Below are 14,235 nucleotides of genomic sequence, written 5' to 3'. Positions count from 1 at the left end.
CGAGGTCCCTAAGTTGATTAATAAAACCATGAATGTTTTTTTATCAGATTCAAACTACGAATTTTGAAAACATATCAAAAGCTATCACACACACACACACACATATATATATATATATATTCAAATGTTGCATATCTTTTATACATTTAAATAAATGGGCAAACGCCATATACTATAAATAATTAATTATTATATTACATAACTCTAACCAAATAGTAAATATACGAAATTACTAGGGAATCTCATTTTTATTGAAGTATGGACAATGTTAAAGGACCAATCCACACTTGGAGATGGGGAACAATTGAAAAATATCAAAAATAGTCAACACCATGAAGTTGACCCAAAATTAATTTGACATCCTAACTTGATTATATAACTTCAGTACTTCAATGTCTATGAATTATGAGAAATTTATCCTTCTTATTCCAACAATAACAATAATGGCATCTTGATTGTAGATTCATAGACTTAATTAACTCAATCCACTCAATAAATAAGTATATTTTTTTTTCTAAAAAAACTTCATATTTATTTTTTAATACAAATATTTCATTTCAATTCGGTTTTCAAAGATACTAAAAAAAAATTGATTGTGAAGTTGACTACTGTTGAGCCAATTTAATCTAATTAATTAATACCTAAAAATTATAGACTTTCTTTTGAAGTTGTATTAGAGGTAGATTTTATCCCATGAGGTAAGAACTATATATTAACACCCTATGTTAGGCGTGGGCCGTAACATATGACCGCCGCTAATTAGTTCTCACTTTGGCCACCAAATTTCAATACTAGACTTGAAATTTTACCCGTTTGGTATGTTTTCGTGTTCGCTCAATATAGGGGGAATATCTAATTAATATAAGCATACATTTTTCTAACACATTTTCAAGGGAAAAATTACAAGGAAAATAAATGTTTTATAACAAAATGACATGTGTTAGAGGTTTAAAATATGGCATCAGCTGTGTTCAAAATAACATTTTTCTAAACCATTTGGTTTCGTTCCTTTTTTTCCTTTTTTTTGGAAGCTTAATTTGATGTAGTTTATTTATATGTACTTTCAAAAAAATTAAAAAAAAAAACGATTGATGGCGTTTGTTTATTTATTTATAATATAGTTTCTATGCTTCTTGGCCCAATTCTTCCATCCATTCATTAATTATTAGTTAGACATCAGGCCCAAGATAGCCAGCAATACTTAAGATCTGGTCCCATAAATGTCCATCCTTAAATAGGCCTAGGCCAATGGAATAGGGCCCTATTAAAAACTGGGCCATCTAAAGAGCTACCTAAATGGTCCTAGGCCATAGATCACATCTGACGTATGGGTCCGAAGCCCAATCTGCATGGGAAAATAAAATGAAATTAGGTTTTAGCATAAAACATCGAAGTCAAAGAAATCTTCTCTTGCTGCTCTTGTCTCTCGCTGTCTAGGGTTCCTGAGAAGATGCCGAAATCGAAGCGCAATAGGGCAGGTTTGTCGTTTTACGACCCCTCTTTGATTTATGAGATTTCTTGCCTATGTTATAATTTGAGGTTTGAAGGACGTTTTTCGAGGATTTTTCTTTAATTTTTTGATGTTTATTGTGCAGTGACATTGTCAAAGACAAAGAAGAAGGGGAGAGGGCAGAAAGAAAATGTGGTGAATTCGATACGAGAAGCAATCGAGAAATACGATTCGGTGTACGTTTTCACTTTCGAGAATATGCGGAATATCAAGTTCAAGGAGTTCAGAGAGCGGCTCAAGTCTTCCAGCAGGTTAAATTTTGTTTTTTTTCAACTTGACTTTTGAGGTCCTATAACATAGATGAGTTTGTTGATTTCGTTCTAAGAGTGAATTGCTGGGACTTCCCATTGTAGGGCTATTATTCATTAATGCAAAATGTTATATTGAAGAATCATAAAACAAAAGTTGGGTTCTTTACTTTGGCTTTGCATCTGTTGGTGGTCGGTTAGAGATAATTTTAGCTGGAGTTTATTGCTTCTGCTTGTATAGCTGATTTATGTAGTTGTCGATGTTCCTTGAACACTGCTTTTGTTTTCTTTTCATAAATTCAAGTCCTCTAGATTAATTAATACTCATGAGATTCTGTCTGCATTTTCTTGTCTTCTAGCCCTTAGTTGGCACTCTCCATCTTCAAAATTTTGGTAGTGGTTTGGTAAAACTTGATTGCGGAAAATGAAAAGCTCCATCTAAAGCTAGCTAGTCTGATAACCTCTCATTTCACTTGTAAAGTCATTTGTTTTGGCTGCCATTTAGTACGTGTCGAATATCTGCTTTAGATTCATTTGAAACCTGTATTCCAATTTTGTGACCTGGTAGAATGTGTTCATTCACGTACCCTTTACGTTTGATTGATGAACAATGATGGTTTCATGATTAGTTGATTATCCCTTAATCGTCGTCCCTTAGAACTTCAGTACTGACCCTGACACGCGGATATGTTGATTGGGATTCTTTTCTGTTATAGCTTTAAACTTCCAAGTATCTCTGAATAAACACAGTAAGAAATTCACGGGCTTTATCGCATTATGATTATAGGTTTTTTGACTTTCTCCCAGATTTTTCCTTGGATCCAACAAAGTCATGCAAGTTGCTTTGGGTAAATCTGTTTCAGATGAGATTAGACCTGGCCTTCACAAGATTTCTAAGGTAGCAAGAGCCTTTCTTTGTGCTTCCTGTTCGGTATTTTTGCTACTTCTGTAGAAGATGATAATTTCTATCTCTTTGCACATATACTTTCTTCTCAGTAATTTGTAATCCCTTAGTTATTAGTTTTCTCATCATTTATCCTATTGAGCAGCTGCTTCGTGGCGATTCTGGGATTCTTTTAACTAGTTTGCCGAAAGAAGAAGTCCAAAGGTATGTACTCTGACCGTAATTCATAAAGTTTGACTGTAGAATGTTTCGATCATTAGAAAAACAGTACCTGTATGTTTTATTTTACATCAACTTTTTTTCCTATTGAGATTATAGTGTATTTTATTATTGAACCTGAAAATTAGCAAATATGAATTATATTCACCTTAAGAATCTTTTTTGTTAAAAGAGAATTTGAAGATATGGGATGTAGGGTAATATCATGATGTGCAAGTTAGCTTGAATCTAATATTGATTGTCACTTTTTTTTTAAAATAAATTCTAGTACGAGATTCGCTATTCTTTTTTTGAAAAAATGCATGTTTCTGTGATCACCAAATGTTGTTGCGTATCCTCAAGGTTTTCTGACTTGTTTATAGTGTAACTGTAAGATGTCATTTGTGATGTGTACCCAGTCATACAAGTGCTCAAGTTTTATTTGGATTGTAGCTTTCTGGTTGAGAAGTAGTAGTTACACAATAAAATATGGTTAAGCTTTCTCCCCTTTTTTCAGAATATTTGAAGAATATGAAGATTATGACTTCGCGAGGACTGGAAGTGTTGCAACAGAAAAGGTATGTAAAATGTTTTATGCAATTAATATTAATATTCAACTCAAGTTTATCCCATTATATTAAACATAGACCCTAAGTTTTAATGTCATGCTGACAGCTGACTTCAAATTTCCTTTAAATTGTTGTTTCTAGTTTTTGAAAGTGGTGCACTTCTATGCCCACCTTCGAGTATCAAAAAATTTCCATGAAGGTCTGTGTGCACTTTGTACAAAATACAAATAATGCAAGTTACTTTCTTTTGATTGATACTACATGACCTCAAAAAAATTAGGAAAATGGAGAATGAGTTGTGATGCGCCACATGAAGTAAATATCTTTACAATTATTGTATCTGAAAAAATCGTTCATACAATGCTGTAGGTAATTATGGATGTTTCTCATTTTCAGTTCATTTGTTCAGGTGGAGCTTAAAGAAGGTCCTCTTGAACAGTTCACTCATGAGATGGAACCATTCTTGCGGAAGCAGGGGATGCCTGTGCGGTTAAATAAAGGTCTGCCTTGTGTTGATTTCTGTTGAACTTTTGTTGCAAATATTTTATGCTATATAGACATAGACTTGCTCATTTAAATTTTATGGTGAGCAGGTGTGGTGGAGATTGTATCAAACTTCATGATATGTGAAGAAGGAAAACCGATATCACCTGAGTCATCTCGGATACTGGTTTGCCCAAAATCTTTAGCTAATTCCTTAATTTCTTTTAATGGATGCTACAGAAATCATACCTTGACCCTCTTCCATTCAGTTGGTGAATACTGCAGTTATTATAGTTTGTGGTTTGGCTCTTGTGTAACAATATGGGTATATCTCACTTGTCTTGCAGCGACTCTTGGGTATTAAAATGGCTACCTTCAAACTCTACTTGGTTTGTCGATGGAGCTCGGAGGAATTTGAAGTTTATAAAGAGGGTTTGGAAGATTCTGACATTGAATCCACCTAGGATTCCTTAACTGATGTAGTCAAAAAGGTCTTGCTCGAGATGGGAACCCATCACTTGAGATGTGATCCATAGCTGCCTTTATGTTTCGGCATTAAAAAAACGATACCTGCTGCATACCCAAGTTTTGGGAAGTAATCGATTTATTTTAGATGGACGAGTTTTGTTGTATTGGTATTTCTTTTTTGGAGTTATATGAGATGATGTATGATATTTATGAAGTTTTGACAGTTTTCACCTATGGAATGCAAAATCCATATTTACTTTTTTGCGATGTGGAAATCTGCATGTGATTGACTTAAAACGTTCCGCTATTGGTTGAAATATTCTCTTTGTTTTTGAAGGTTTGGTTGAAATATTCTTCATTTGCTTGAACTATTATTTTTTTTCTCAAAAACTGCCTTTGAGTCATTGGAACATGCTTGAATTGAATGGCGATGACATATAACCCACCTTCAACACGATATCTTCTTGAAGTTAAACAATTAATTTGTGAAACACAACTTCAAATGATTGAAACAACTCGTCTTAAATATAAATTTATTGAATGTCTTAACAAGTCTTATAAAATCTATTCTCATGTTCTCTTTCTTTTTGAATTCAGTGTTACTCACAAATTTATTTACTTGTCTGGCAAATCTTATAATAATAAAAATAGTAAAGTACCATATTATTTTTTTGTGAATTCTTCCTTGTGTTGCAATGATAAATGTATAGACGATACTAAGATAGTGTGTGCAAATTTTAAAAATAAGATATTATTAATGTGTTCGTAACCAACAAATTTATAATTAATTATTTTTAAAATTTACGAATACCACCTAAAAATTAAATTCACTTTTGTAATCTCATATTTAACAAGTGGCGTGCCATACGTGGCTCTTTCACTTGTGCGCATCTTAAGTTGCTCTTTTTACAAATTTTTTTTTCTTCGCATTTAACACTTATATTCGATAGCATATATGTTCGAATTTATGATAATTTGTATATGTAGTGTGAATAATATTTGACGTTGTTTCAATTTCATCCTTGTTACGAAAATACATGATTCATTGAAAACTAAATTTGTTTTTATTAGTTAATCATAGATTTATTGGCCACTTAATATTTTTTTTTTTGAGTGTGGGATATTTCATTTAACAAGTCATCAGGTCATTGACTCATTGTTCACAATTTTTTTCAAAAACATTGGGATAGCATAAGAAAACATGATATTGGTTCCCCTAAAAGCGCTCATACGTGCTAACCAATACCATGTAGTTATTATTTGTACACTTGATAAGTTAGATAAATGTCGAATACATTATACATAAGGGAGGTGATCGCAGGGGGAAAAATCGTTGTATGATTACAATTTCATCATTCATTTATTCAATACTTCTACTAGGGTGAAATCCTAAGTTATCCAACAGCTGACGAACAAAAAATTGTTATATCTGAAACGAAAAGTTTCCGGTAAAGAAACACTAAACAGTAACTCAAAAGACATGTAAAAGTTTTCTTCCCGTATCAGTAGTTACTAGTTAGAATCTGCAATAGGTTAAAAGTTTTCGATATATCAACCTTCACTCGCTGTGCATACGCAACTTTTCGACATTCTCTGATAATATTTGAATTTCCTGCACCACAAGAAGGTATATACTATGATAATGAAAACGAATAAAATAAGGTAGATTATTTAGATGATGCTGCAAAAATGTGTACAAGGCAGGCACCTTCTCTGGAAATGAGGCCAACATTGTCCCCCATGGTCTCTTGAAGTGTTCATCAGGTGAGTAATCAACTGAACTTTCGTGCCTTGAGGCCGGTATGTCTTCCATTGCAACTGTAGTAGCTTCATGTGTCTGCCAGTCGCCAAGAGAGTTAGGCAATTTTCAACAAAAACAGCATTTAAGTGAGCTCTTCAGCAGCAGAAGGCAATGAATAAAGCATGAAACCATGACCCAATTATATTTTTGTTTCTCCTTCCATACTATAGAAACGAAGTGGGGTAGGAAGGCATGAAGGTTTAGAGTTTTACAAATTACCATTTTTTTTAACAAAATTAACCATGTACCACAATTCATTCAATGTTTAGAAGAAAGCGAACAGGGCCCAAATCATGATTACCTCAAAATCAGCCGAGGAGAAGCCAACTTTTTCCACTTCTTTATGCCGGCGTGGGTGTCTCCACAAATCTTCACAATATTCTCCCTAAAGAGCATCTTTTCTATGATTTAGAACACTCTTCATTGCATGGTTTCCAGCCTTTGCAGTCAAATCTGCTCCGACATATCCGGGAGTGGATCTAGCTACTTTTGTAAGATCTATGGCACCTTCAATTCTAAGATTGCGGGTGAGTACTGTTAATACCTGAACCCGTGCTTCTTCATCCGGAACACCTAAACCAATTACGTAATCAAATCTTCCAGGCCTCCTCAAGGCAGGGTCGATAGCATCAGGTCTACTTGTTGCTCCAATTACGAGGACACAGCCAGGTCTGCCATTAGAACTATCTGAATCGTCATTTCTATTAACAGACTTCACAGGTCTGTGTGATTCATCCATACAAGTCATCAACTGTGTAACAATCTGTCTAGGCAAATTTTCTTCCATTCTTGTAGTAATCACATCAATTTCATCAATGAATAAGATAGAAGGTGTTGTCCGAAACGACTTCGTGAACAGCACTTGGATGTTTTCCGCTGACACACCTATAAAGTGTAATAAAATAAAATAAACAGAAGCTTGAAAAGCACAACTTCATTACAGTATATATTGTGCCTGGAGATAAAAAGAACCCTATAAGAGGAAAAATAAGGAACCAAAAGGTGGCTAGGAATCCATTAAGAGAGGCACATGGCACATGGATGGAAGTTTCTCAGGAAACTCCGTGAAATGAAATGCATACACTTTGCTTATCTTGACACTAGTAATTCATTTAACCAGGAGAAAGTTAGCCAGTTCTATAGTCCTCACAAAATTCATTCCACCAAAAAGGGAGTTTTAGACAAAACACTAGTTTTTTTAGCTATATTTTTCAAAACGCCCAATAAATAAAAAGCCAAATAACAATATCAGGCAGCTGAAACATGTATAAAAACAAGAGGGCTTCACTTAATACACTACTCTAGGAACTGGCAAATGTACGTATATAACAGCAGGCAGCATACCCGAAACTCCAGACAACAGTTGAGTAGCAGAAAGCTTGTAAAACCGGACTCTGGCTTCCTGGGCAATGACATGAGCCAGCTTGGTCTTCCCACACCCTGGTGGTCCGTGCAGCAAAATCCCCGTCATGGGTTCCAAGCCGAGGTGCCGCAGCTCCTCTTGACGATATAAAGGCAACACCAATTCCTCTGTCAATTTCCAGATCACTCGCCCGAATCCTAAACCATCTCTACCCTTTCGAGTCTTGTTCGACTTAACACAAGAGCTCACACGGCGCGAGTAAGATCGCGCGCCGGGGGGGGGGGGGGCGCTATCCAACTCCTTTGCTATCTTTCTAGGAATTGCTGATTTGAAACTAGAACTGGGAAGAAGTAGACGAACGCGTTCTGCAAAAAGCTCCCTATCGGCTCGCCTATACTCTGGATAGACGGAGCGGAAGCGGTCCACCAGACTGTCCACGTCCACGTTATTAACATCCACGGATTTCAGGCGTCGCCGTAGGATTCCGCCGAAAACCGACGGATATTCTCCGTGTGATGATCGTCTCCCCATCTCTGAATTATCACCTAATCGAAAAAAATCCGATCAATAATTCAACAAATTGGCGCTAAATAAGAGATTTAATTCTTAAAAAAAAAACAATGTACAATCAGAATCAGAGGAAAAACAAGAACAAAAACCAAGGAAAGCACAATTAGATTCCTTACTCTTGAATCTTGATCTTCCAAAAATTCAAAAGGATTGATTTGGGGTTGTTTTCTTTTGCTTTGGCCGAAAACAAACAGCGTAGTCGAAAGGTGGCAGAATAACAGTGAGTGTTTATATATACATATATTTCACCTAATTCTTGATAATCTTTCCATTTCCGAAAATTAATATTAAAATATTTATATCATATGATATATTATTGAATTCTCATTTTCTCTGTCACAATCAAAATAGTTCGAAACAATTGAAATAATTTTGAGCACGAGTGCACGTCCGCACTCTACCCAGAATCAAAACTATATATATATATATAATATTAGCTCGGAAAGCTTTGGGGAAAAAAAGTGGAACCAAAATTTTAATTATCTAACGAGACGAAAATCCTTGGTGTTTCAAAAATATTTTATCTTCAAGAAGAAAAAAAAAATCGTGATGTATTTTATCTTCAAGAAAAAAAAAAGTCGTGATATATTCTGTTAAAATAAGTCTTGTTTATATAAATTATTAAAAATTAAAGCACTCAACCTCAAAAAAAATAGAATGATAATCGATAAACATTCGATTCATTTTTTTAATTAAAAAAATCATTCAACTTATTGTTTTCGTAATTTATCGTGTTTGGAATACTATTTATTATCGACTTCTTTTTTAAAAAAATAAATTGAATGTTTTATTATACATGGTGTTTCATTTATTTTGTAATAATTTGTGCACACGGGACTTGTTTGACCAAAATGTAACACGGTTTGGAACACCAAACAAAAAAATTTTCCCATTTAATCACCCTAATTATGTGGTATAAATTATGATCTTCAATAGAAGAGATTAACTATATATAAAACAAAAGTATGTCAGTATCATACCAATTTTTTTCCCAAAATACCTCATCACAATTTTATTATTTTTTAAAACTGCGATTTATTCCTAAAAAAAACTACAATTTGAAATTTGAGATGAAGTTATAGAAAATTGAACAAAGATGAAGAGATATACGAAAGAAAATTATTAATAAATTCACACCAAGCAAATATTTTTCAAGGATAAAACCGTTAAAAAAAATTAACATACCAATAGTTAGTTAATAGAGTTTAAAGTACTTAAGTTTCATTATGATAACAATATATTTGAATATTATACGATAATTTGATTAAAATCTGGGATTTTAAATTAGAAATATCCATGATTATGTGTGAAAGTTATTGACCAAAGTTTGAAATAGTGTTATGTATTGTATTACAATATCTTGGATATCAAGATAATAACATAATTATCGTATCTAAAAATTTCTCAATACTTATTTTACGAAAAAATATTTTATACTTATAAATTGGTAAACCATGTAATTCTTTATCATATATTGAATTTTACTTGTATTTATTTCAATTCATTTCATCCCGCGTTTGATTAGTTTTTACTTTCTTTTACAACATTATTTATCGTTCATTCTCTAACAAAAGAAACACGTGTTTACGCTAATCTTTGTGCTTGGTTGAGTCCACAAACTCATATTGATGATCTTATAGTTCGTGATGCTTTGATTACAGAATAAAATGACTTAATTATTGTATCCAAAAAAAATTAAACATATTCATGTTTTTGTTAAAAAAATATTTATATTTATTAATTGAAATAAAAAGAAGTATAGCATACCACGAGATAATTGAGAAATAAGTTACCAAATTATGATAAATTATTTTTTTAATATTAAAATAATGAAGACGTTTTAGATGATAAAATTGATTACAGATATAAATTTTTTTAAGAAAAAATAATTTTTTTAAAAAATAAAATTTTCAAAATATATAACTTTTTAGAATTAATAGTATGCACAAGACCATTAAAAATTGAGAATTAGTTTATAAGTTGTTGTAGGAACTTATAAGTTGTTAGATCTTACTTTAAAAATAAGTTATTAAATTATTTGGATGAACTTATTTTAAACAACTCAAATATGTTAATGTATTTGATATTATAAGATCTTTTAATTGTCGAAATTACAAAAAATGATATAATATTATGAAAGTAATATAAATAGTAATATACATACAAAAATAATTTTAAATTTATCATAAATGTTAAACATATATTAAAAATAAAACTTCTTTTTTATTTTAATTTAGAAAAAAAATTTGATAAATTAAATACAAAAATTGAACATAGGTGAAATTGGATAAATAAAATATCAAAATAAGATTTTTTCTAAAAAAATAAGAGGAACCTTACTACTTTTTTAAAAACAGCTTATAAGAGTTGTTTGACAAAAAATTTGCCAAACAAATTGGAGGAGCTTAAACGCTCTGAAACAACTTATAAACTGTTTTCAAAAGCTTAGTCAAACACTTCTTAATAGAGTTTGAATAAAAAAGCTTCTGATTATCTAAAAACAATTGGGCCGAATACTAATTCAGCACCATTTTCTAAATTTACAATCAGTTTTCTCCTCCCACAAGTATTCAAGGGAAACAACAATGTGTGAAAGAACATTAACTTGATTGGAAACAGAAAGAAGGCAATGCACAAGTTATGCTAAATCTGGATGATTCTTCATTTCTTCTTCTATTATTGCAGAGCTTACATTGATTTGGCACCACTTTGCTTCATGAAATGGATGCGGTTAGCTTAGCTCGGCTTTCTTTCCTTCCAAAAGCTTCAACTCATTGTGCCAATCTTCTAATTTCGCTATTTTCTCCAGTTGTTCCGGTTTCATATCATTTTCTGTAGTTTTCTGCTGCTGAGCTTCGGTCAATCGAATCTACAGGGAAAATAGGGGAAAAATAGCACAAGTCAGGCTGAATACGAGGATAATAATATAATCGATGTTGGAATCTGTTTGTGAGTACCAGATAATTTAATCTAATGCAGTTACCTTCTTTTTCAGCGCTCGAATCTTTTTATCAATGTGTTGGATTTGATCCTCTGGAGTGGAAGACTCGTTTGGATTTGAAGGTGTTGTAACCAAAGAAGTGTTTCCAGAAAGAGTTAGCCCATTCATCTTGGATGAAATCGGCTCCTCATTCTCTGGCAGTTGATTGGAACCATCAGCAGGGAGGGCTTCATTTTTCTCCGAAACATCAGCCTTGTCTAGAGCAGCCTGTCATCATGTTTTTCAAGTTTAGGGTAATTACAGCGGTAGAAACACACCAATTTAATCTCGGATCAGATGATTCACATTCGAAAGAAAGGGTGGAGTCTTATTCTCATCGAAATATCAACCGTGCTGTGATACGGTAGTTAGTAAAACAGAAGAAGACAGTTGCATTGTTCTGGCTTCTGGGGATCTTTAAATAAATAACGGATTGACTCATCCACTCCGTCCTGCCGATTTTTTTGCAAATACAATGATTAATCATGTCAGCACTTTCCTAATCAAGTTGAAGCGTGACTCATTTTGATCAAGGATTTCACTCTGATTAGAATAGACTTTTTTTTTTAAGGAACAGCTCGTATTAGGATCTGTCAAAATGCATGCTTATTTTCACGCCAAGATGTTGCTTTATGGGGTTAGGATCTGTCAAAATGTAAGCTTAAAGTCAAAGATTTGGCACTCACTCATAAAACTGGCAAAAGACGGCTTATTTTCTTGATCACATCACTTCCCTTTACACTTATGCAATAAAAAATCTTGAACAGGATAATCATCATTTTACTCTTACAAAGTAGAACCCAAAAACTTAATCAAATGCATGTTTGAATGTGAAAACTTGTGTTCTTGAAAATCACACATAAGCCCATCAGCTCAATTAGTAGTCAATTATAGAAGAGGGAAAAAAATCGATAAATTGTACAAAAAGGGACCACTTTTCCGGAGAATACAAAAACAAGCAGAACAAGAAGAAAGCTTCTCCCAGCTGAGGAAAACGAAATGCAAATGGGAGGAAATCAAAATAAAAAAAGGGAACAAGAACAATTAATTCATCAACCTGCTGACGTTTTTCCTTCTTTCTCTCATTCCTCTTCGCCGATTTCGACTTGGGTTTCACTTCCGCAGCCTCGGGATCATATCCCGGTGGCGCCTCCAGTGTCGACTCCATCTCCTTCCTCCACTGGCACCCATAACAAATCAGCTATGTTAAAGCTCTAGAAACACTCAAACAATTAAATAGAGAATAACACATTGAAATTATTCGTGTACGCACAAGCGAGCCTTTGGACTGGTATATTGCGACTTCATCCTGAGGAACATAGCCGGCCCGAATCCGAACGGGTTTTCGGAGGGTCCCGTCGGGGCGTCGGGTCGGGGCAAGTATCCTATCCCCTTTGTTATCTTGGGTTTTCCCTAGATCCTCCGCCGATTCCGCGGCATCATCCGCCGCTACTCCGCCACTCCTACTGCTCGCCATTACGCTGGGCTTTAGAATGGAATCTCCAATGAAAAGAATCGCGTTTGCCTCAGGGTGAAATATTACAATTTAGTCCTTAGTAATTGTATCTTTGGTGTGTGCACATAATTAATAACATGGTTCCTGTCAAAAAAATAAAAAATTTAATAACATGGTTCTTTCTCAAAAATAATAATAATAATAATTAATAACATGGTCTAAACCGAAAAAACAAAAAATCCAAATGTAAGAAATCGAAAACCAAATCGAACCATAATTCGAATTTTTTGTTTTGATTTTACAAATTAAAACCGAAATTATTATGGTTTTGTGTTTTCAAAACCAAACATACCAAAGTGTACTGTAATAAAATATGAGTATGTCCTTTGTGAGACGAATCAAATCTATTTATATTTACGAAGTTAATCCAAATAAAATACAGGTTTTAACAAATTAACACTTGAAACTGTCTCACAATAGTTTTTCTCGTAAAATAAATATTTTATTCATATTTAATCGATTAAGTAAATATTCTAAAAAAAGTTTATTAAGCAAATATAATTTTAATAATTCAAATATAAATTATTGTATATTTATTTGTATATATTTTTGTGCATTAAATTTGTCTAATTAATTTTTTTACTACAAGTTTATTTAAAAATATATTGTATATATCTTAAAGTATTTTAGTGTGTGAATAATATAATTAGAGAGGATATAAAAACAAATTTCAAATAATTTAACTTTACTAAAAAATTTATACTGAATTAAGACGATTCAGTTGAGGTGTTGTAAACCTCATTGTAACAAGAATCAGTCGAGGGCTGAGTTCTTGTAGTCTAGAAGTTTTGGGATAGGCAATTGTGTGTAAGTCTTAGTCTTGGAATGGGATGTTACAAATTGTTGTAATAGTCAAAGTCTTCTAAGTGAATCATTCTGGGGTGGAATAAATGGTGACATAGGAGTATTTATGTAACACCCGAAAATTTTAATACGTAAATTCGCATGCATAATTAGGGAAAATAATTATTTAAAAATTTATATTTGGGTTAAATGACATTTATGTGTTATTATGTGAATTATATGCATGATTTAAATTTATTTTATCATTTAACCCGCAGTTATGGTATTTTTGGATTTTTGAAAATATTTATTATTTATTGAAACGCCTACTACTAATAAAATGCGGAAAAACTTTTTTTTTTTTTTTTAAATAATACTATACATATACGCCCATACATATATGTATATAAAAATAACATATATTTCTTAAATAACCTGAAAAATATTAAATAAATAAATAAATTCTTAAAAATGTTTCATGCATCAATTTAAAATGATAAACAATGCTGCTGAAAAATCTCATATGCGGAATAATAATAAAATAAAACATGTTTCAAAATTCCATCATAATAGACTAAATAACTGCAACGGTCACGGGGTCCACTGCTCCGTAAGCTCATACGTCCTCACCACCGGTAGGAGCTACATAAATGTCATCATGCTCACCTGCACCATATAAGCGTAGTGAGCCTAGGGGCTCAACATGTCTAATCCTTTATAACAAGGTTAAAAATAATGCATCACGTAGATACTAATACATATACATGTACATGAGCATGCATGAAAACATTTTTCATAACATAAATGTTGAATCATAAATCATAAATATAACATAACTTTCT

At 32.7% G+C, this 14,235-nt stretch overlaps 3 protein-coding genes across 3 annotated transcripts; 1 reads left to right on the top strand and 2 right to left on the bottom strand.

Moving 5' to 3' along the window:
* The first annotated feature begins 1,388 nt into the window (after window positions 1-1,388).
* On the top strand, window positions 1,389-4,640 carry LOC140883147 (uncharacterized). Its single transcript, XM_073289502.1, has 8 exons — window positions 1,389-1,478; window positions 1,596-1,761; window positions 2,566-2,656; window positions 2,808-2,866; window positions 3,378-3,438; window positions 3,839-3,929; window positions 4,023-4,099; window positions 4,260-4,640. Exons 1-8 carry the CDS (start codon window positions 1,451-1,453, stop codon window positions 4,374-4,376), a joined length of 690 nt encoding a protein of 229 aa, XP_073145603.1. The 5' UTR covers window positions 1,389-1,450; the 3' UTR covers window positions 4,377-4,640.
* A 1,127-nt stretch (window positions 4,641-5,767) lies between these two features.
* On the bottom strand, window positions 5,768-8,306 carry LOC140885337 (cell division control protein 48 homolog C-like). Its single transcript, XM_073292304.1, has 5 exons — window positions 8,231-8,306; window positions 7,526-8,089; window positions 6,483-7,066; window positions 6,089-6,217; window positions 5,768-5,992 (listed from the first exon to the last, which is right to left on the bottom strand). The coding sequence occupies exons 2-3, from the start codon at window positions 8,073-8,075 to the stop codon at window positions 6,567-6,569; spliced, it is 1,050 nt and encodes a 349-aa protein (XP_073148405.1). The 5' UTR covers window positions 8,076-8,089; window positions 8,231-8,306; the 3' UTR covers window positions 5,768-5,992; window positions 6,089-6,217; window positions 6,483-6,566.
* Window positions 8,307-10,556: 2,250 nt separating this feature from the next.
* On the bottom strand, window positions 10,557-12,629 carry LOC140884429 (partner of Y14 and mago). The gene is made up of 4 exons (XM_073291180.1): window positions 12,368-12,629; window positions 12,152-12,274; window positions 11,098-11,322; window positions 10,557-10,983 (listed from the first exon to the last, which is right to left on the bottom strand). The coding sequence occupies exons 1-4, from the start codon at window positions 12,569-12,571 to the stop codon at window positions 10,846-10,848; spliced, it is 690 nt and encodes a 229-aa protein (XP_073147281.1). The 5' UTR covers window positions 12,572-12,629; the 3' UTR covers window positions 10,557-10,845.
* Window positions 12,630-14,235: the final 1,606 nt, after the last annotated feature.

This window comes from Henckelia pumila, chromosome 2 (genome assembly GCF_033568475.1).
Source record: "Henckelia pumila isolate YLH828 chromosome 2, ASM3356847v2, whole genome shotgun sequence".
In the NCBI taxonomy this organism is placed as follows: domain Eukaryota; kingdom Viridiplantae; phylum Streptophyta; class Magnoliopsida; order Lamiales; family Gesneriaceae; genus Henckelia; species Henckelia pumila.
This window is presented reverse-complemented; position numbering and strand designations above follow the sequence as displayed.

Excerpts from the sequence above, each read along its gene's own strand:
- LOC140883147 (XM_073289502.1), top strand. The coding sequence starts at position 1,451 with ATGCCGAAATCGAAGCGCAATAGGGCAG. Across the intron at positions 1,762-2,565 it reads CGGCTCAAGTCTTCCAGCAG|ATTTTTCCTTGGATCCAACA; the intron begins GTTAAATTTTGT and ends ACTTTCTCCCAG. Across the intron at positions 2,657-2,807 it reads GCCTTCACAAGATTTCTAAG|CTGCTTCGTGGCGATTCTGG; the intron begins GTAGCAAGAGCC and ends CCTATTGAGCAG.
- LOC140884429 (XM_073291180.1), bottom strand. The coding sequence starts at position 12,571 with ATGGCGAGCAGTAGGAGTGGCGGAGTAGCGGCGGATGATGCCGCGGAA. Across the intron at positions 11,323-12,151 it reads AGAAGGAAAAACGTCAGCAG|GCTGCTCTAGACAAGGCTGA; the intron begins GTTGATGAATTA and ends ACATGATGACAG. Across the intron at positions 10,984-11,097 it reads TTCGAGCGCTGAAAAAGAAG|ATTCGATTGACCGAAGCTCA; the intron begins GTAACTGCATTA and ends TTTTCCCTGTAG.
- LOC140885337 (XM_073292304.1), bottom strand. The coding sequence starts at position 8,075 with ATGGGGAGACGATCATCACACGGAGAATATCCGTCGGTTTTCGGCGGA. Across the intron at positions 7,067-7,525 it reads ACTGTTGTCTGGAGTTTCGG|GTGTGTCAGCGGAAAACATC; the intron begins GTATGCTGCCTG and ends TACACTTTATAG.